This window comes from Emys orbicularis, chromosome 11 (genome assembly GCF_028017835.1).
Source record: "Emys orbicularis isolate rEmyOrb1 chromosome 11, rEmyOrb1.hap1, whole genome shotgun sequence".
NCBI classification, from domain to species: Eukaryota; Metazoa; Chordata; order Testudines; family Emydidae; genus Emys; species Emys orbicularis.
This window is the reverse complement of record NC_088693.1, coordinates 74,594,484-74,614,501: the sequence shown is the minus strand read 5'-3', so window position 1 is coordinate 74,614,501 and position 20,018 is coordinate 74,594,484. Positions and strand designations below refer to the sequence as shown.

Sequence of the window (20,018 nt, the reverse complement as noted above, 5' to 3'; positions counted from 1 at the left end):
CGACCAGTGCAGCCCAGGAAACAAACTGGGCATGGGACCTTGTGAGGAACTACTAGGGGCTCAGCAAAGAGTGACACACCATCAGGGGAAGAGTGGCATCTGGCCAAAGGCCCAGCAGAGGCCCAAGTTCCAGGCAGCGAGCTCAGCCTGCAAGTGCCCCGTGGCTACAGGGGAGAGACGCAAGACTGATTAACCCAGAGGTGGAGAGTTTCTGGTGGAGCAGCTGCCTGAAGCTGTTGGTTGTTTTTGCATTGTCCTTTTCTGATCAATAAATGAGACCCTCTGAAAAGTGCACGCTTTAATACTAGGAAGCCCTGCTTGTTGATACCCCAGATGAGGGGAAACTGAGGCAGGGGCTCATCTGTGGAGCCACATCTGGCCGCAAGGGAACATGCAGGGTGTGACCTCCAGGTCAGTACAGAACACTTAACCGCTTTCCCAGTCTGTGTACACTCCGGCCTACTGCCTTCTCCATATCACTGAGGTAGATCCTCCCACCTTCTAAATGCCTCCCCAGATCCTACAAAGGAGTCCCAAGGAATTAAGTCTCACTGTGTTGGCTGCCCTCCCTGACTCGTGCAGGTTCCCATCTTCCAGTCCCCATGCAGGGGACTAGGAAGTGAAGTTGAGGGCTGCCCTGACCCCTTCTCCAGGCTTCAATTGCTTCCCAGCCTCTTGCAAGAGTCTGGGGATAGAAGAATGGGTTTTTCTGTACTTATGTAGGCTCCATGGAGTGAAGAGGAATCTTGTTTGGAAGTTGCTCCCCCAATCCCACGCCGGGGCTTCAGGAAAGGAGGAGGAAGGACCCTTGTTTTGGTCCCAACTCAAAACTGGAGCTGGTTGGCAAATTACTTTTCCACCAGAAAATTTCAATGACAACACAATTGTTCAGATTTTCATTGAAAAAAGGAAAGACGTGAAACCCAAACATTTTTGCTTTAAAGCCAAAACAAATTCATTTTTCAGTTGCAGAAAATGGAACATTTTTTCAGTTTTTAGTTTTACAAAAATCTGAGAATTTTCAACAACAAATGGAAACATTTTTGCAAAAACGTTCCTTTTGTTGAAGAGTCTCTGCAGCTGGCAAACACCGTCCTGTAGAGCCGAGGGAAGAGAATGCTGTGGGGATGCCGCAGAGCAGTGACTGAGGATGAGGTAATCATGCTAGTGAACAAGACTGGAAGTGAAACTGATCATACACAAAGTGTTGTCAAACACAGCTACAGCAGTCCTTTACTACTAATGAAATGATACTGATTTATACCAGTGGCAGAATCTCTCATTCCCACCTAGTGACCCAACTTTTCAAGTGACCCATTCACGGGATCAACAAAAACTTGCTCCTTAACCCAGGTGGTAATTTAAAAAGGGTGAAGCAGAATTGTACTCAGTACGTTTGGGACAGGTGCCAGTCTAATAGGAGGTTCTCCTGTTACAGGTTTCACTATGCTCATTGGATTCAAAATAAGACTAGACTTTGCAAAAGCCTTGAAGCGTGTGAACTGTGCTGGATCTTCAAATTCCATTAGCTTGCTGTAATAAGGTACTTAAACACATAGCATGTCTGTTACAATTTATAAACCCATTCTCCTAGTACAAACAGTAGTTCAAGCACTGGGCTAAATCCTGTTTCCACTCAGCGGAAAATCTCCTACTGAGTTCAAGGTGGACCAGGATTTGACCATTATTTTCAAAGATAGCTTTTATAATGTGTACTATCTTGGTGATAACAGGCCACAATTGTTCCCACTCAACATGTTAGTTGCAGTGACGTTGCACACACACATACACCCCCATGAAATTGGGCCCCAGGCACATGCCTTATTTGCCTTTGCATTCATAGAATCATAGAATATCAGGGTTGGAAGGGACCTCAGGAGGTCATCTAGTCCAACCCCCTGCTCAAAGCAGGACCAATTCCCAACTAAATCATCCCAGCCAGGGCTTTGTCAAGCCTGACCTTAAAAACATCTAAGAAAGGAGATTCCACCACCTCCCTAGGTAACCCATTCCAGTGCTTCACCACCCTCCTAGTGAAAAAGTTTTTCCTAATATCCAACCTAAACCTCCCCAACTGCAACTTGAGACCATTACGCCTTGTTCTGTCATCAGGTACCACTGAGAACAGTCTAGATCCATCCTCTTTGGAACCCTTTCAGGTAGTTGAAAGCAGCTATCAAATCCCCCCTCATTCTTCTCTTCTGCAGACTAAACAATCCCAGTTCCCTCAGCCTCTCCTCATAAGTCATGTGCTCCAGCCCCCTAATCAGTTTTGTTGCCCTCGGCTGGACTCTTTCCAATTTTTCCACATCCTTCTTGTAGTGTGGGGCCCAAAACTGGACACAGTACTCCAGATAAGGCCTCACCAATGTCGAGCCAGCCCTGGTCACCACATGCTGCTGTTGCACATAGTCTTAGAAGTTCTTTTTCTTAGTGAATGGGCAGTAGCCACTGTTTGAAGAATTTGTGTATTATTGCTAGTTTTGTTATGGAGTTTCATTTTGGAGAAGCTGTTGCAAACAGCAAGAAACTTTGCACTCTGCCTTAATGTCTCTAAGTAGAGGCTGTTTTTGAGGTAAGAGTTGCTCCCTGGGAACCAGGCATTAGTGTTTTGGTGGAGATTACTAAAAGAGGGATTTGTCTGCTGGATGTTTATGACAACTTCGGTTCCAGGACTGGTGAATATACTATGAATAAACCAATTACACTAAGAAAATACCCGGACTCGACATCACTAATTTCTCATCCAATGAGAAATCAGCACGCAAGACCTCAACATCTGATACCACTGAGCAGAGGGTGACAATATAAAATACAGTGTGCTTGCCTTGTTAAAGTTGTAGAAGAGGTTTCCTCTCCGTTTTTTTGGTATGAAGTCATCTAGACTGAGTAATAATGCTGTTGACAATGCTGCTCTACTGTCTACTGGTTTTACAGTTTTGAAATAATCTTTGTTGTATGTTGAAAATAGTTATAAAATGTGCCATTCTCAGGGAGAGGAGTGGAAAGTTGGATAAAATGTATTTTTCTTTACACTGTGAAGTTTCCGGATTTGACAAACTGATAAACAATGTGCAGGTAGCTCTAAATATGAGGGACTCCTATGTAGCTATAACTGCTGGACAAATGCTTAACAAATTGTTGGACTCTGTGATTTACACATATTGTTATGGGCTGGTGAAGTCTGGGAGGGATTGTATTTCAAGAAGCATAACCCCAGCTGGAGCTCCCAGGCACTAGGGAAAGTATAGACTCTGCCCCTGAATTCTAAAAAACTACCTACTAGAGGTGATGAAGCAGATCCATTTGTTGTTTGCAATCTGATCAAAGCAAGGAGATTAGTTACGTGCTCAACAACGCCAGGAGAGGGGTATCAAAAAGCCACACTGATCTGGGGTCCTGCTTCCAATTGCTTTTAATTTGGCAGAAAAGTTGCTGGAATGTTAGCTGTAGTTGGATTTGTAACAAAAGCTATTAAGTGACCTTTCTTAGGGCTACCCCATCCGAGCTTGTTGCTGGGGTATTGGTTTGAGCGTCTGAGTGTCTGTGATTACTCTGCTGATTCTGTGAAACTAGAAGTGCAGAGCCATTAAATTTACTTCAAAGTAAGTCCCCTGAGCAGAGATTTTTAGCCACAATGCTCATCTCACCATGACTCTAAGTAGTGCATAAAGACTAAATAAATAACATTTTTTCCCTTTTATCTTTGGTACTTACAAAGAGCCTATCCACATGGTGTGTGAGGCTGTATTAGCAGTTGTGGGATGAGCCAACCTTGCTAGTCTAGCACTTCAAAACCCCCAAAGGTAGCAGGAGAAAAGTGGGGAGGGTTGAAGGCTACCACCCACACTGTCAAAAGGAGCAAAAGGTAACGGTGGGACACGGGGCCAGTTGGCACAGGGGGATGCTAGATGTAAGGAGGAGGGGTCATGGATTATGCTGCAACCCCAAACCAAGTGATACTTGGCAGTTTCTGTTGCATTTGCTTTGAAAGTGGGGTGCATGAGCCCAGACACACCAAAATTGAAGACGTTGTGTGTATGAACTCTTACAAACCAAAACTCTTATGTTTTGCAAAGCTATATGGGCAGTCCCAGGAGAAAGCAGATGGAAGAGGGAGCAGACATAATTTGTTAATTATGCCCCTTATCTTTTAAAATTACATGAAACAATGTGACTTTTTCAGCCAAGTCTACATTAGATATACAGTTATAGATGGTACAGAGCACATAATAAAGTGATTGCCAACAGCATTTCCCTTGCAACTTCAGTATTTTTGTTGTTGTTTGTTTATATGGAGGTATACCTATCTCATAGAACTGGAAGGGACCCTGAAAGGTCATTGAGTCCAGCCCCCTGCCTTCACTAGCAGGACCAAGTACTGATTTTGCCCCAGATCCCTAAGTGGCCCCCTCAAGGGTTGAGCTTACAACCCTGGGATTAGGGGGCCAATGCTCAAACCACCAATCTATCCCTTCCCCCACCAAACAAATCACTAACCTGAGACAATGGCTTCTTCTGTCCACAATTGATCCCTCCAATAAAGACCATATTGGGCATCACAGGCATGGGATACTCAAACACAAAATCAACTCTCTTCAGCCAAATGGATCCATGACTTAAAAGTTCCTTCATGGTCATCGGTCTTTGCAGAAAATCAGAGGCCAGACTTTCAAATTGTGAATAAGCAATATCACAGAGAAGGGATTCTGATGAGCTGATTAATAGGTTCTTCACACGCTGGGTAAATGTCATACGGTCTGTGTTAGATGAAAGCATTCTTGGGACATAAGAAGGTGGGTTTGGACATTGAGCAGCCTCAGAGTCGACACCACATGGGATTCCCCGTAAGAAGAAAATAGAAGGGATAGAAAGATGCAAAGCTATGATCTGTCCACAAGGCAACATGGGATCTGTAAAGACCGCATCAAAGTTACTCCCTTCAATGTATCCCATCAGCTTTCTGTTGTATAGTAAGTGTGTGCAAGTGGCTAAGAGCAGAGCAGAGGAGTTTTTAACATTTTCAAATATTTTAATAATCCTTAACGGAAAAGGTTGTTCCTTAAAATTGGTCTCGGCAAACGTGAGAAAATGTCCATCCAGCTCTTCCTTTGTGAAAGGCACAGGATACGTTTTCATCATGTACGACTCTGATGCTCCTATGAACAGATTTATTTCTGGTGCAACAACAATTATTTCATGTCCTCTCTTCCTTAGTTCGTTGAGCACTGCTCTCATGCTGAGCCAGTGACTTCCATCCATAGGCATCACAAGCAGCTTCCCAGCAGCAGCAAAACTTAACGAGGACATGAAAAGAAGCAGCACAGTGGTAAGTGCGCGCCAACGATGAACCCCAGGATACATTTCTCCTTTGAAAGCCCAGTGCGTAGGCACAGACATGTATGGCCAAGTGTTATACCAATAACCACACCCTGTGGCAACACTTCAAAATTCCAACCATGTACCTTGTCAGTTTGTCAAGTGTTTATTGTTAGATGGCTGCACCCTATGAAACTGGGGAGGGGATTAGGGATTGTAAAAGCCTGACATTAGAATTGCAAATTGACAATGGGTGTGCTTGCTCCTACAAGATACCTTCAAGGAAATCTTTGCTATTGAACATGCTCCAAGAACAAGTCATTCTTTAACCATTATAGCCTATTATTCTTTTACAATGACACCTATTCCTGGGATAAAAGAGCACAGCTGTTTCATCTTAACATATTGCTATGTTGCAGGGGACTCTTACAGTCACTGTTTTAGGGCTAGTCTACACCAGAAGCGCTACAGAGGGGCAGCTGCATTGTAGCCACGGCCGGATTAACTTTTTGTGGGCCTGGTGCTAAACATATTTCTGGGCCCCCATTGGGGAAATAGGGCATGTGATGGGGGGCGGTCCGCAGAGCAAGGGGCCGGTTGGGGGCAATGAAGCGCAGCGCAGCAGGAGTGGCCTCACTGAGCCCAGCACAAGGTACTGTTTACAAACCCACAACTGCTAGACACACACTAGTCCGCCCAGCCCTGCGCTGCCAGCGTGCCCATTCCACAGCGCCCCCTGCCCAGCGCCGCCTCACCCAGAGCCTTCCCCCACAGATCCCTATGCCCAGCACCCCCTGCCCAGAGACCCTTCTCCCTGACCTCCCACCACAACTGCACAGCACCCTGCACACCAGTCCGTACCCCCTGCCCAGCTCCCCCACCCACAGATCCCCTAATGTCCAGCACCCCCTTCACAGTCCCACCATCACAGCTGTACAGCGCCCCATATTCCTGAGGGAATTCTGCATCAAATTCTGTGCATAATATTTTAAAATTCTGCATTTTTATTTTTTTTACAATAAATAAATGTGGAAGCTCCACCATGGCAGTGGGGGGCACAGGCCACTGGCTGCATGGAGGTGGGAGAATACCCTGCAGCCTTCCCCGGCCCCCTGGGACAGGGACTTGGCAGTGACGCTGAACCTGACCCTGACACAGCACAAGGGCCATGCCTGCCACAGAAACACCCTGGGGCCCTGTCCCTTTTGCACCAGGCACACCAGATGTGGGCAGGGAGGCTCAGTCTGGCAGCAGGATCCAAGTCCAGAGGGACTTAGTGTGGGGGGATCCAGATGGGAGTAGAGGGTTCTGTGTGGGGCAGTCTGGATGCAGACAGTTCAGTGGGGGATCTGGATGCACAGGGAGGTTCCAGGTGCAGGGGCAATGGGGGTCTGCAGGGGGGACCAAGTGAAAGTGGTTGGAGCTCAGAGGGGAGTGGCGGGGGTGGGTCTGGGTGCAGGGGAGGTGGGGTTCATTTGGGTGGGGGGCTAGGTGTAGGTGGCTGGGGCTTAGTGGGGAGGGCATCTGGGGGGCTCATTGGGGTGGTACAGATGCAGGGGAGATGGGTCTTGTCAGGGTGAAGGTTTGATGGGCCTGCTTAACAGGGGAGCCCCAGCTCCTGCCAAGGGGATCCGCACGCTGGGCCCCCGCATTCCCATCCCCTTCTCTTCCCCATCCCATGCCCCTCCCCCACTGCTCCATCTCCTCCCCATCCCACCCCCTTCCTTCCCCCCTGCCTCTTCCCCCGTCCCCGATTCCGCCATCCCCTTCTCTTCCCCATCCCAAGCCCCTTCCCCACTGCTCCATCTCCTCCCTATCCCACCCCCTTCCTTCCCCGCTGCCTCTTTCCCCCTGCCCTGCCCTGCCCTGCCCCACCGCGGGCACTCACTGTTGTACAAAATGAAGGATGGGTCCCAGCACACAGAAGGGAGCTTAACCAGCACTAGGACCCAGACGGTGGCGTCCAGCTGCAAAGTCCAGGGAGCTGAGCAGCACCTTCTTTTTTCAGCTGGGCTGCGCAGCTCTGCGTTCACAGAAGGGGGGGGAAGGGGGCGGGCAGTGGCATGTGACCTTGCACCCCATATGGCCCCCACCCCTTGCCTCTATTTGGGGGGCAATGGCCCCAAACTATGCTATGAACATTCCCAATCCCACCCCCTGTTCCTCCTTCACTTTCTGCAAGGAAGCAAAGAACGCTGCAGGAGGGGGACCTGGGCTGTTTTCATTCCCCCTGGGGCCCAGGAGTACCCGACACAGACCCCCCACTGCCCAGCACCATCTCCAGAGACCCACTCCCCCTGCCCTCTCTGCCCCCCAGCCACACTCACTGGCCCGCTGGGTGGGGGCTATTTGCATTGCCTGGGCTGAGCCAGCATCACAGCTGGGGCCGGTCAGGGATCAGAGTGGAAGGGGCCTGCCCAGGCCGGCCTCCCTCAGAACCCCCTTGCCTGGTGCCCAGACGAGCGCCCCCCCACCCCCTCCAATGCCGGCCCCTGCACAGGTCCCAGGCAGCTCAGCCCCAGGAGGTGGCAGACAGAGCAAGACCATCTGGAGCCGGAGCCGCGCTGGGGAGCAGGGCAGGCAGACCTCTGTGGGACGTGACCCCCGAGACCTCCCTAGCCCAGCCGGCGGAGGAGCGAGTGGGCAGAGGAGGCGGGGCGGGGATATCTGGGCTGGCTGGACAGCTGAGAGGAGCACGGGGGAGGGGCTGGAGAGAAGAGGAGCCACCCTGCGGTGGCCCCTCGGCTGGCAGCGCAAGTGAAGTGCAGCGCCCGGCGGGCTGACGGGCCCCTGTTGAGCATGGGCCCGGTGCCAGGGTGCCTCTGGTGCCATTGTAAACCCAGTACTGGCTGTAGCGTGTCTGGTGAAGACGCTTTATGCTGACGGGAGAGAGTTCTCCTGTCTGTGTAATAAATCCACCTCCGTGAGAGTCGGTAGCCATGTCGGTGGGAGAAGCTCTTAGGTTGGTGTAACTTACGTCATGGGGGGGGCTTTTTCACACCCCAGAGCAACATAAGTTCTGCCGAGATAACCCGTAGTGTAGACAAGCCCTATACTATGATGCCATATAGAGTAATAATGCTGATGTCACTGCTGCTCAAGTGCCTACAGATTCCCCCCCCCCCCCCCCAGCTGCATTGGAATAATCAATGAGGTCCCAGGGCCTTCACAGCCTGCTCCACAGTTCTCATAACAATGTTAAACCACCTACATTTCACTTGTTGTCTATACATCGCTTCACAGATGCATCTATTTTAAGAACAGAAGGAACTATTAGATCATCTTAGTCTGACCTTCTGTATAACCCAGGCCATAGAATTTCACTGTTACCCCTCTACTCAGCCCGATAACTTGTATTTGACTACAGCATATCATAAAATGTGTCTACTATATATACACACTCAGGGCCGGCTTTAAGCCGATTCGGCCGATTCCCCGGAATGGGGCCCTGTGCCTCAGAGGGCCCCGCAATGTCCTGGGCTGCCGGCGGAGCAGGGAAAAAAAAAGCCGCGTCCTGCTTCTCCTCCCTCCCTCCAGCGCTTGCGCCACCATACAGCTGATCAGCGCAAGTCTGGGAGGGAGGGGTGAGGACTGAGGAGGAGGAATGCGGCGTGCTTAGGGAAGACGCGGGGCCAGGGCAGGGATTTGGGGAGGGACCCAATGGGGCAGGGAGGGGGTGGGGCTGGGACAGAGTTGGGGGGGCGCGAGACAATTCGCGTCCCGGCGTGGGACCCCACACCTGCTAAAGCCGGCCCTGTACACACTACAGCATATATCTAAGATGGTACATACTGTACACCAGGGGTGGGCAAACCTTTTGGCCAGAGGGCCACATCTGGGTGGGGAAATTGCTTGCAGGGCCGGGGCAGGGGGTTGGGGTGCAGGAGGGAGTGCGGGGTGTGGGAGGGGTGCAGTGTGCAGGAAGGGGATCAGGGCAAGGGGTTAGGGCAGAGGAGGGGTGCGGAGTGTATGAGGGGGCTCAGGGAAAGGGGTTGGAGTGCAGGAGGGGTGCGAGGTGCAGCAGGGGGCTCAGGGCAGGGGGCTCAGGGCAGGGAGTTGGGGTGCGGCAGGGGGCTCAGGGCAGGGGGTTGGGGTGCAGGAGGGATGCAGGGTATGGCAGGGGACTCAGGGCAGGGAGTTGGGGTGCGGGGTGCAGGAGAGGTTCGGGCTCTGGGGTGGCAGTGGCGTGCACTGGGGTCAGGGCAGGGAACAGGGAACCGCGGCCAATGGGAGCTTCGTGGGAGGTACCCACAGGCAAGAACAGAGCACGGAGCCCTCTGCCCCCCTCCCCGAGGGGCTGCAGGGACGCGGTGCCGGCCGCTTCTGGGAGCAGCATGGGGCCTGCAACGCCATGGGGGTGGCAATCCCGCGGCTGGATCCAAAGCCCTGAGGGGCCGGATCCGGCCCGCGGGCTGTAGTTTGCCCACCCCGCTGTACGCTATGTGGAAAAGTTAATGTTGGTGCCTTATCTTGTCTATGCTTTCTTCCTGAGCATATATGTTTTCTTCTATAATCCGTGAAACTCTGCCACGTACCTGAGATAGGTTCTTCCTCTCCTCACAGTTTATACCTCCTATGAAGACCATGTTGGGCATCACTGGTTTGGGATACTCAAACACGAAATCGTATCTCAGGAGCCATATGGAGCCATTTCTGTAAAGTGTTGGTAAATGCACATCTCTCTGGAGAAGCTTTGAGGCAATGTCTTGGTATTTGGTATACAAATCCTTAAACAGTGGTGTCTCTAAAGAGCTAGCAAATAGATTCAGCACTCGCTGGGTAAATGTCATGTGGTCGGTGTAGCTGGTATAGCATCTTGGGACATAAGAAACAGGGTCTGGACATTTAGTCACTGCATGCTCTAAATTGCAGGGAAATCCACGAAAGAAGTACACGGAAGGGATGGCTAGATACTCTGCCAGGATCACTCCACATGGCAAGGCTGGGTCTATGAAGAGCACATCAAATTTACTCTCTTCCAAGTATCGTATGATTTCTCTGTTCTGCAGGAGGCTGGCACAGTTGTAGAAGAACAAGTCCAGTACAAACATGGCGCTGCTGTATGCTTCTATGATCATAGTAGGGAAGGAGACTTCATCAAAGGGCTGGTTAGCAAACAAATGAAGACGACGGTCTAGCTCTTCCTGGGTGTAAGGCACAGCATACGTTTTCCTTGTGTAATGCTCTGATTCTTTCAAGTGCAAATTGACTTCTGGAGCAAGCACTACTATTTCATGCCCTTTCTCACTGAGCTTCTCCACCACTGCACGCATGCTGAGCCAGTGACTTCCATCCTGAGGGATCACCAGCAGCTGCCCACCTTCCACAAACCCCAAAGCCACTAAGAAAAGAAAAAATCCTGCAGCAAACTGGTAAAGTCTGGCAATGACTGGAGCCAGCTGGAAGTAGATGCTTTGACTCTGCAGATGTTAGAAACCACTTTTTATAGCTGAACTAACACTGCCCAGACTTTAGCACTGCTTGCAACCTTTTTGAACTTACTGTCTCATTTATTTTTAAACTCTGTGGAGTTGGCAAAAGAAAACCTTTCCAGCTCTAATGGACAAATTCTACCTTTGGATCTGCAGGCACCATTTTCATTCAAGAAGAATGTCTTTGATTTACTCATTAACTTAACGTCCATTTCTCTGCTGAGTCCCTGGCCCAGTGCTGTGTTTTGAGGAGCACTCAATGGAATAGAGGGGATGGGCTTCGTCCCATAGTGATCCAGCATTTTAAATTTACCAGCACAAACCTGAAACAGATCAGACAAGAGGGAAAGCCTAATGAACACTTCTGTATCTCTTTAGACAGTAGACAAGTGTTAGAACCTTTCAAGGCTGGATGATGACACATTTCATCAGTCAGTAGAGAAATGCAGTACTTAACACACACAAAATGACCCTACACAATTGACCTTTCCATCAATAAATATATTGCATCAATTGTTTGCTGGATATGGAATACAAGGAAGAGTGACTTTGCAATTCAAAGTAAGCCAGGCATATGCTTCATATGTAGTTTCCCCCTTAACACTCAGTCTTGGTTGGTTTTCCTAGTGCAAAGCTTATAAGGTCATCTCCTGACATTGCTTTTAGATACTGCATTTTTAAATTAGGAGTCCGGTACATGAAATGGTGACAAGATATGATGCAAATATCTTTTTTTATACTGTTCAGAGGTCTGTCTATTAAGAGAGATTTCCCATCACATACAGATTCTCAGTGCAAAAATTTCCAAGATAGACAAGTGAACACAACAGGAGTTAACTCAGATTAAAAAGGTACAGTAAAGAGATTACCAGAATCAGAGAAATAAAGTGAGCTGGGAAGAGGGCTCCAGAAAGAACAGAGCAATGCAGAGATGGCCCCAAATTTGAATGTTGCTCTCCCAGAAATCTGAGAAAGTTGTGATTCAGATGCAAGTCCACCCTGCAACGCTTAGCCACCTCTGGAAAAAATATCACCTATTTATGCAGAAAATGTTCAAGAGGGACAGAGAAGGAGCTATTTGAAATTATGGGCAATTATTCAGCAGTCCTAATAAAGAGGAGACAGAACTGAGTGCACTGGGAAGAGGCTGCTTTCCCCCTCTTTTGACGGAAATGGATCTATATTTTTAGATTGGATAAGAAATAGGGGATCTTTGCTCTTTGCCTTGAATTAAAAGGCTAAGGTACGAAGTACTCATTGTGACACTGCACCCCATATTCTTCATAGTGATATTATTATGCTATCGTTATAGTATAATTATGATGCATTTTATGCAAGATAAGTCATGTGAGGTGTCATTGGGAAAGTTATGATTTTCTGAATATGATTATCCTATTTGTGTGCATGTATCATTTCTGTATCTGAAGTCATGAATATTGCCTATGTATCTGTATTTCAAATGTAGTTACACCTGGGTAACGCCCACTAGGCAAGATGCTTTCAGTCTAGATAGCCGGGTGGGAAGGGCCTATTCAGAGCAATGGGCCATTAGGAAAAAGCAATAGGCCTTAGAAGAAGCTTATCTCGCACCTGGGGAGCCTTCCTGAGAACACTATAGACAGCCGCCGAGTAATGGCTGCTATGACTCTACAAGGCCATGTGATCAGACCACATGAGGCTGGACTCCATCTTGGGATGTCAGTATTTTTCCACAAACTGGTCTGGGAACCAGTCTTTGAAACAAAGAGTTATATAGCAAAAGCTATATACGGTGGGGAGTGGCATCATGTGGTGTACTTTGCTCCCCACAGAAGGAATCTTCTGGAAACACCTGAGGAACAAAGACTGAACTGGGGGAAGTGCTGGACCCAGGCTAAAGGGATTTCTAGCCTGTAAATGGAACACCTGGGGATTCCAAACTGTAAGGCAAGTGCAGCTTGCCTCTTAAGAATCTGCAGCCTGCTTGTATCATCTTTTAGGGTGAGAATCTGCTAATTCATAACCAATCTCTTTAGTATATTAAGCTTAGTTTGCGTTTTTGTTTATTTGCTAGATAATCTGCTTTGATCTGTTTGCTATCCCTTATAATCACTTAAAATCTATCTTTTGTAGTTAATAAACTTGTTTTTGCTTTATCTAAACCAGTGAATTGGAGTGAAATGTGTGGGAATCATAACTCAGGGGCAAAGGCTGCTGCATATTCCTCTCCACATTGAGGGAGGGGGCAAATTTTATGAGCTTACGCTGTACAGTTCCCTGTGCAGTGCAAGACGGTACAATTTTTGGTTTATACTCAAGAGAGGCTGCGTGCCTGCAAAGCTGGGAAATTGGCTGCTGTCTGCTGCATGTATTTGTGTAGCTTGGGTGAAGCTGCTCTCTCAGGTAGGTCAGTTTGGGTATGTGGCGCCACCTGCTGTCGTGCTGGGTGATAACAGGGCCTGGCTGTGTCCCCAAACAGCGTGAGCAGGGCCAACCTAACTGAGTGGTTAGAGGGGCCCAGCGGTTCCCACAGCTCCCAGACTGCACCCCAGGGGTGACAACCCATCCCACTCATGTCAACACTTTGTAGAATGAAAAGAATAAACAGGCTACCAAATGCAGGTTATCCTTTCAACTTTCCCTTTGCATTTGAAAGGCCACAGTTGGCCTGAGATTCTCAAATGCAAAGTGCTATCTCTACAACCACACAAAGCAGAGCTTTGTTTAAATCACTTCAGAAGGAGCCATTTGTTCAAACTTTATCTAAGTCCTTAAAAAGGAACTGTTCTTCGGCGCAGACTAATAAATTCAGCACGTAGGTTCAGTAGGTAGATACCATGTTGGATGTATGGCTAGTATGATACCTCAGCACATTAGAGGCACACAGGGTTTCTGTTTAGTGCAAGAGAGAGAGGAGGGCTGTCAGGGAGACTGGTTAAGACCCTGGTATAGACTAAATGAGTCTAGATGCTGAAAGGCAAAAGAGGCCCAGGATTTGTATATTGTTACAGGGTCAGGCCAGATGGCTACAGGAGAGTGATAGAAAGCAGATATATTAGCCCCAGATTAAGCAGGTCCCTTTTCCCTGGGTAAGGTAACAGGGGCAGTTCCAGAACAATCAGGAACTTGCTGGAACCAATTAAGGCAGGCAAGCTAATTAGGACACCTGGAGCCAATTAAGAAGCTGCTAGAATCAATTAAGGCAGGCTAATCAGGGCACCTGGTTTAAAAAGCACCTCACTTCAGTCAGTGAGGGGCGCGCAAGGAGCTGAGAGTGAGAGGGTGTGCTGCTGGAGGACTGAGAAGTACAAACACTATTTGGCATCAGGAGGAAGGTCCTGTGGTGAGGATAAAGAAGGTGTTGGGAGGAGGCCATGGGGAAGTAGCCCAGGGAGTTGTAGCTGTCACACAGCTGTTACAAGAAACACTGTAGACAGCTGTGATCCACAGGGCCCTGGCCTGGAACCTGGAGTAGAGGGTGGGCCCGGGTTCCCCCCTTCCCCCTATTGGATATAAGAGGAGTTGACCTGGACTATAGGTCCCACCAGAGGGGAAGGTCCCTGGCCTTTCCCCCGACCCACCAGGTGGATCAGCAGAGACCGCGGGGATTGTTCTCCTCCCTTTCCCCATGCTGGCCAGTGATGAGGTTAGCTGAGTGAACGGCAGGTTTGAGCAACTCACAAAAGTGGCCAAACTGAGGGCTGCCGTGAATCTCTGAGGCGAGCAAATCCGCCAATAAGTGCAGAACCCACCAAGGCAGAGGAAGAACTTTGTCACAATATGCACTGCCTATGCTTTAAACCGAAGGGAAATCTAGAAATAGAGTGTGCTGAAGAAACGGGACACTGCAAAAATCACCCTACAGAGCAATGCTACAGCTATATGAAGCTCTTCAAAGTTACTCTCTGCAAAGTGAGGAGCAATTTCTGTTGCAGTTGTCGAAAATAATAATGGGCAAGATCCTCTCCTGCAGACAAGCTGTGCTGGGTGCCAGCTGAGGAGCTACTGTGAGGGTATGACCGGACTGCAATGACTGGGTGACTGCCTCGAGCTGACAGACCTGAGCTAGCTTAAACCTAGCCAGCTTGGGTTCCGGAGAAGTGCAGTTGCAGCAGCATGAGACACGGTAACGCCAGGGTACAAAATATAGAGGAATAACAGAGTAGGTCGTGCTGGTGGGGAAGAGGCACTGTATGTTTTAAAAAACCCAAAACATTGTCAGATAAGTGAAAAAACTTGAATGAATCAAACTGTATCACAGAATCTCTATGTCTAGAAATTCCATGCATGAATAACAAGAATATAGCAGTAGAAACATACACCTCTACCCCGATATAACGCAGTCGTGGGGAGCCAAAATCCCTACCGCATTATAGGTGAAACGCCGTTATATCAGGGTAGTGGTGGCAGGGCTCCAGCGGTGATTTAAAGAGCCCACGGCTCTGGCTGCGGGGAGCCCCAGGCCCTTTAAATCACCGGCGGAGCCCCGCTGCCGCAGCCCCGGGGTAGCAGCGGCAGGGCTCCGGTGGTGATTTAAAGGGCCTGGGGCTCCCCACAGCGGCCGGAGCCCAGAGGTCTTTAAATCACCGCCGGAGCCCTGGACCCTTTAAAGCGCCGCCGGAGCCCTGCTGCTACCGCGCTATATGCGAACCCGTGTTATATCAGGTTGCGTTATAGTGGGGTAGAGGTGTACAACCGACCACTTGACCAGGATAGTGACAGTGTTTGTGAAATACAAAGGGAAGTTAGAAGAGCTACAAAATCAGCAAATGCAATAATAATGGGTCACTTCAACTACGGTCATGTTGACTGGATAAATGTCACGTCAGGGCAGGGGTCTCAAACACGCGGCCCATGGGCCGCGAGCTCTTCCCTGCGGCCCGTGGAGCTCCCCACGCGCCCCCCCCCCCGTTACTTCCTGTCGCCGCCAAACTCCCCTCACCCCCGCCCCCCTGAGTTATTTTCTGTGCCTGTTAAGCTCCCCGTGCGCTGCTCCCCAATGTTTGGGGCACCTGCCACCCCCACGCGCCCCCCCCGGAGTGTCTCCCGGCACCCACTTGCTGCCTCCTCACTGCCCTGGAGCCTGCAGCACACGTTGAATCCGCTCCGCTCTGCAGGCTGCCGGCTTCCGGCAGGTCCTAGTGTCCCTCTTCACTAGGGCCAGGGCAGGCTGCCCTTCCCCTGCTCTTCTGCCCTAGTCCTGAGCCTCTCTTTTCAGTGAGGTGCTGCCACCCTGGAGTCGCTCTAGGTAAGCGGCACCAGGCCGGAGCCCGCACCCCAACCCCCTGTCCGGATACCCCTGCCACATCCCACACCCTCCCGCACCCCAACTCCCTGTCCTGAGCCCCCTGCCACACCCTGCACCCCAACCCTCTGCTGCACCTCTCACCTCTCCTGCACCCCAACTCCCTGTCCTGAGCCCCCTGCCACACCCTGCACCCCAACCCTCTGCTGCACCTCTCACCTCTCCTGCACCCCAACTCCCTGTCCTGAGCCCCCTGCCGCACCCTTCACCCCGACCCCCTGCTGCACCCCGCACCCCTCCTGCACCCCACACCCCAATTCCCTGCCCTGAGCCCCCTGCTGCACACCTCCTGCACCTCAACTCCTTGCCCTGAGCCCCCATCACACCCCGCACCCCTCCTGCACCCTAACCCCGTCTGGAGCCCCTGCCACATCCCACACCCTCCCGCACCCCAACTCCCTGCTGCACCCCTCACCCCTCCTGCACCCCACACCCCAATTCCCTGCCCTGACCCCCCGCCGTACCCTACACACCTCCTGCACCTCAACTCCCTGCCCTGAGCCCCCATCACACCCCACACCCCTCCTGCACCCTAACCCCGTCTGGAGCCCCTGCCACATCCCACACCCTCCCACACCCCAACTCCCTGCTGTACCCCTCACCCCTCCTGCACCCCACACCCCAATTCCCTGCCCTGACCCCCCGCCGTACCCTACACACCTCCTGCACCTCAACTCCCTGCCCTGAGCCCCCATCACACCCCGCACCCCTCCTGCACCGCGTGGGGACAGAGAGGGGGCAGAGTTGGGGTGAGGACTTTGGGGAAGGGGTTGGAATGGGGGCAGGGAAGAGGTGGGGCAGGGGCGGGGCCTCATGGAAGGGGTGGAGTGGGGGCAGGGCCGGGGGCAGCAAGAGGTGGGTGTCAGTGATGCGGCCCTCGGGCCAATGCAGTAGTCCTCATGCGGCCCTCGTGGTCATTTGAGTTTGCGTCAGGGTGTGACGCAGGGATAAAATTTCTAGACACCATTAATAACTGTTTCTGGGAGAGCTAGTCCAGGAACCCACAAGGGGGAGGCAATTCTTGAGTTAGTCATAGGCGGAGTGCAGGATCTGCTCCAAGAGGCAACTATAGTTGCATTGCTTGAAAATAGTGACCCTAATGCAATTAAATTTAACAACCTTGTAGCGGGGAAAATACCAACAAACCCCACCAGAGTACCATTTAATTTTAAAAAGGAGAACCACATGCGAATGAGGATGCTAGTTACGTGGAAATTAAAAAGAGCAGACCCCAGGGTAAATACCTGCAAGCAATATGGAGACTACTTAAAAAACACCAAAATAGAGGCTCTGACTAAATGCAGACCCCAAATCAAAAGAGACAGTAGGAGGACCAAAAGAGTGCCACCGTGGCTAAACAGGAGACTAATGGAGGCCATTAATGGAAAAAACGCATCCTTTAAATTTTGGAAGTTGAATCCTAATAAGGAAAATAGGAAGGCGCATACATTCTGGCAAGTCCAATGTAAAAGTATATGAAGGCAGGCCTTCTGAACTTCTTTCTTGGAACTTGCAAAAGATCCAAAAACTAACAGTAAAAATATCTTTTAAGACTGTCAGAGTTAGGAAAGCCTGCCAAACAGGTAGTGGGGCCACTAGAGGGTAAAGGTGTTAAAGGAGCACTCAAGGAAAACAAGGCCATTGTGGAATAGCTAAATGAATTCTTTGCATCAATCTTTACTGCAGATGATGTGGACGAGATACTCATATCAGAGCTACTCTTTCTGGATGACAGATCCTGCAGTACTGTCCTCAACTGATGTGTCAGTAGAAGAGGTTTTAGAATAAACATGTCAAGGGTGATCCAGTTGATACAGTGTTGATACAGCGTTGATACAGAAAGCCTTTGACAAAGTCCCTCGCCAAGGGCTCTTAAGGAAACTACGTAGACATAGGATAAAGGGAAGGTCCTCTCATGGATCAGTGACTGGTTGAAAGATAGAAAACAAAGCATAGGAATAAATGGTCAGTTTTCACAATGGAGAGAGGTGCGGGGGGGTCCCTTAAGGAACTGTACAGGGTCCGGTGCTGTTCAACCTATTCATTAATGATGTGGAACAAGGGGTGAACAGTGAAATGGCAAAGTTTGCAGGAGACACAAAGCAGACTGGGGAATTAGAGTGCGTGACGCTGGCAGACCAGATGCCAACTCATACAAAGGCCCCTAGGCCTCACTGAACACTTACAAATGCATAGCTGGAAACCAGTCTGACTCACCTGTGTGCCAATACCAGGGGTCCCCAATGCGGTGCCCGTGGGCGCCATGGTGCCCGCGGGGGCATCTAAGTGCGCCCGCATACTGGCTGGTGGACGAGCATCCACCGAAATACCGCCGACAAGCAGCGACGTCAATAGGCGTCGCCGCCGAAATGCCACCAATTTTCGGCAGCATTTCGGCTGCGACGTCTCTGGATGACACTGCTTGTCGGCAAGCAGCATCAGCCAGAGGCGTCGCTGCCAAAAATCGGTGGCATTTCGGTGGCAACGCCTATTTAACGTCGCCACTTGTCGGTGGCATTTCGGCGGATGCTCGTCCGCTGCCACGGTCCTCCGTGGCTCGTCATCTGGCGCCCGCCAGATGAAGAAGGTTGGGGACCACTGGTCAATACTATTAAAATAGATGTTAGAGTTATAAGAATGTGTTTAGAGTTTGAACTTTATGAAATGCTAGTGAGTTGCTGCCTTCATTAATCTCACTTATAATATCTGTATCCTATGTTATAAGGTATTAGTTAAGTGTTTTGCTCTGTAACTATGAAAGAGTTTGCTATGAAACTGTAAACCCGCCCAGTCAGGAGAGAAGCATTACTGAGTGTGAAATGCTAGTTTACCACAAGAGGTGTCATCTCCTTCCCAACAAAAGAAGGCTTATAGACACCAGACAAACCATTGTGGCACATCAATGAACAAAAGACTTTGTTGATTGTTTCCCCCACACCCATAAAGAGGGGAATGCACAAACTCTCATTCCATCACACCTTGAACTCTGGGGGAAGGGGAACTGAATATTATAACTTTTGGTGTAAGGGGCCATCTATCACAAAGGCAGGTTGGTGGCAAGATAGACTGGAGTGCCCAAGGGGACTGTCTGTGACTCCATGGTTAGACTGTCCTAGCACTTGAGGAGTTTACACTTGATACTTGGTTGGTGAAACCTAAGTACAGAACTCACAATCAGCTTGGGGTTTGTGTCCTGGTGTGTAACAAACTGCATCTGGTACTCATGTTTGTGAGCCACAGTCTAGACAGTCTGAGAGTGACCTCACAAAATTGGGTGACTGGGCAAAAAAAAAAAAAAAGGCAAATGAAAGTCAACACAGATAATTGCAAAGAAGTACACATTTGGGAAAAAAATCTAAATTATACATATACAATTATGGTTTGTAAGCTAGCTGTTACCACCCAAGAAAGAGATCTTGGGGTCTCTGTAGATAGCTCTCTGAAAATTTCCACTCAATGCACAGCATCGGTCAAAAAGGCTAATAGTGTGCTAGAAACTATTAGGAAAAGGTTAGAAAACAGGACAGAAAATATATATAAATCCATGGTGCGTCCAAACCTTGAATACTGCGTGCAGTTCTGATTGCCCCATCTCAAAAAGGATTTAATGGAACTAGAAAAGGTTCAGAGAGGGGCAACAAAGATGATCAAGGGTATGAAACGGCTTTCATTAGCGGAGATATTAAAAAGATTAGGGTTGTTCAGCTTAGGAAAGAGATGACTAAGGGGAGATAAGACAGAGGTCTATAAAATCATGACTGGTGTAGAAAAAGTGAATAGAGAAATGTTATTTACCCATTTCCCACAATACAAAAACCAGGGGTCGTGCAATCAAGTTAATAGGCAGCAGGTTTAATGCAAAGAGGAGGAGGTACTTTTCGACACAACACACAAGTAAGCTGTGGAGCTCATTCCCATGGAATGTTGTGAAGGCCAAAAGTATAACTGGGTTCACAAAGGAACTAGTTAAGTTCATGGAGAAT

At 49.6% G+C, this 20,018-nt stretch overlaps 2 protein-coding genes across 2 annotated transcripts in view; both read right to left on the bottom strand.

Annotated features, from left to right (window-relative positions):
* LOC135885346 (UDP-glucuronosyltransferase 1-6-like) overlaps positions 1-20,018 on the bottom strand; it is a 51,076-nt gene that overhangs the window by 27,786 nt on the left and 3,272 nt on the right. Inside the window, exons 2-3 of the mRNA XM_065413018.1 lie at positions 18,253-18,643; positions 9,855-10,739 (exon numbers count right to left, since the gene is read on the bottom strand). Coding sequence (XP_065269090.1) covers positions 9,855-10,739; positions 18,253-18,643 — 1,276 coding nt within the window. The remainder of the gene's footprint in view (positions 1-9,854; positions 10,740-18,252; positions 18,644-20,018) is intronic.
* Positions 3,838-5,310, bottom strand: LOC135885742 (UDP-glucuronosyltransferase 1A1-like). The gene is made up of 2 exons (XM_065413648.1): positions 4,501-5,310; positions 3,838-3,849 (listed from the first exon to the last, which is right to left on the bottom strand). Exons 1-2 carry the CDS (start codon positions 5,308-5,310, stop codon positions 3,838-3,840), a joined length of 822 nt encoding a protein of 273 aa, XP_065269720.1.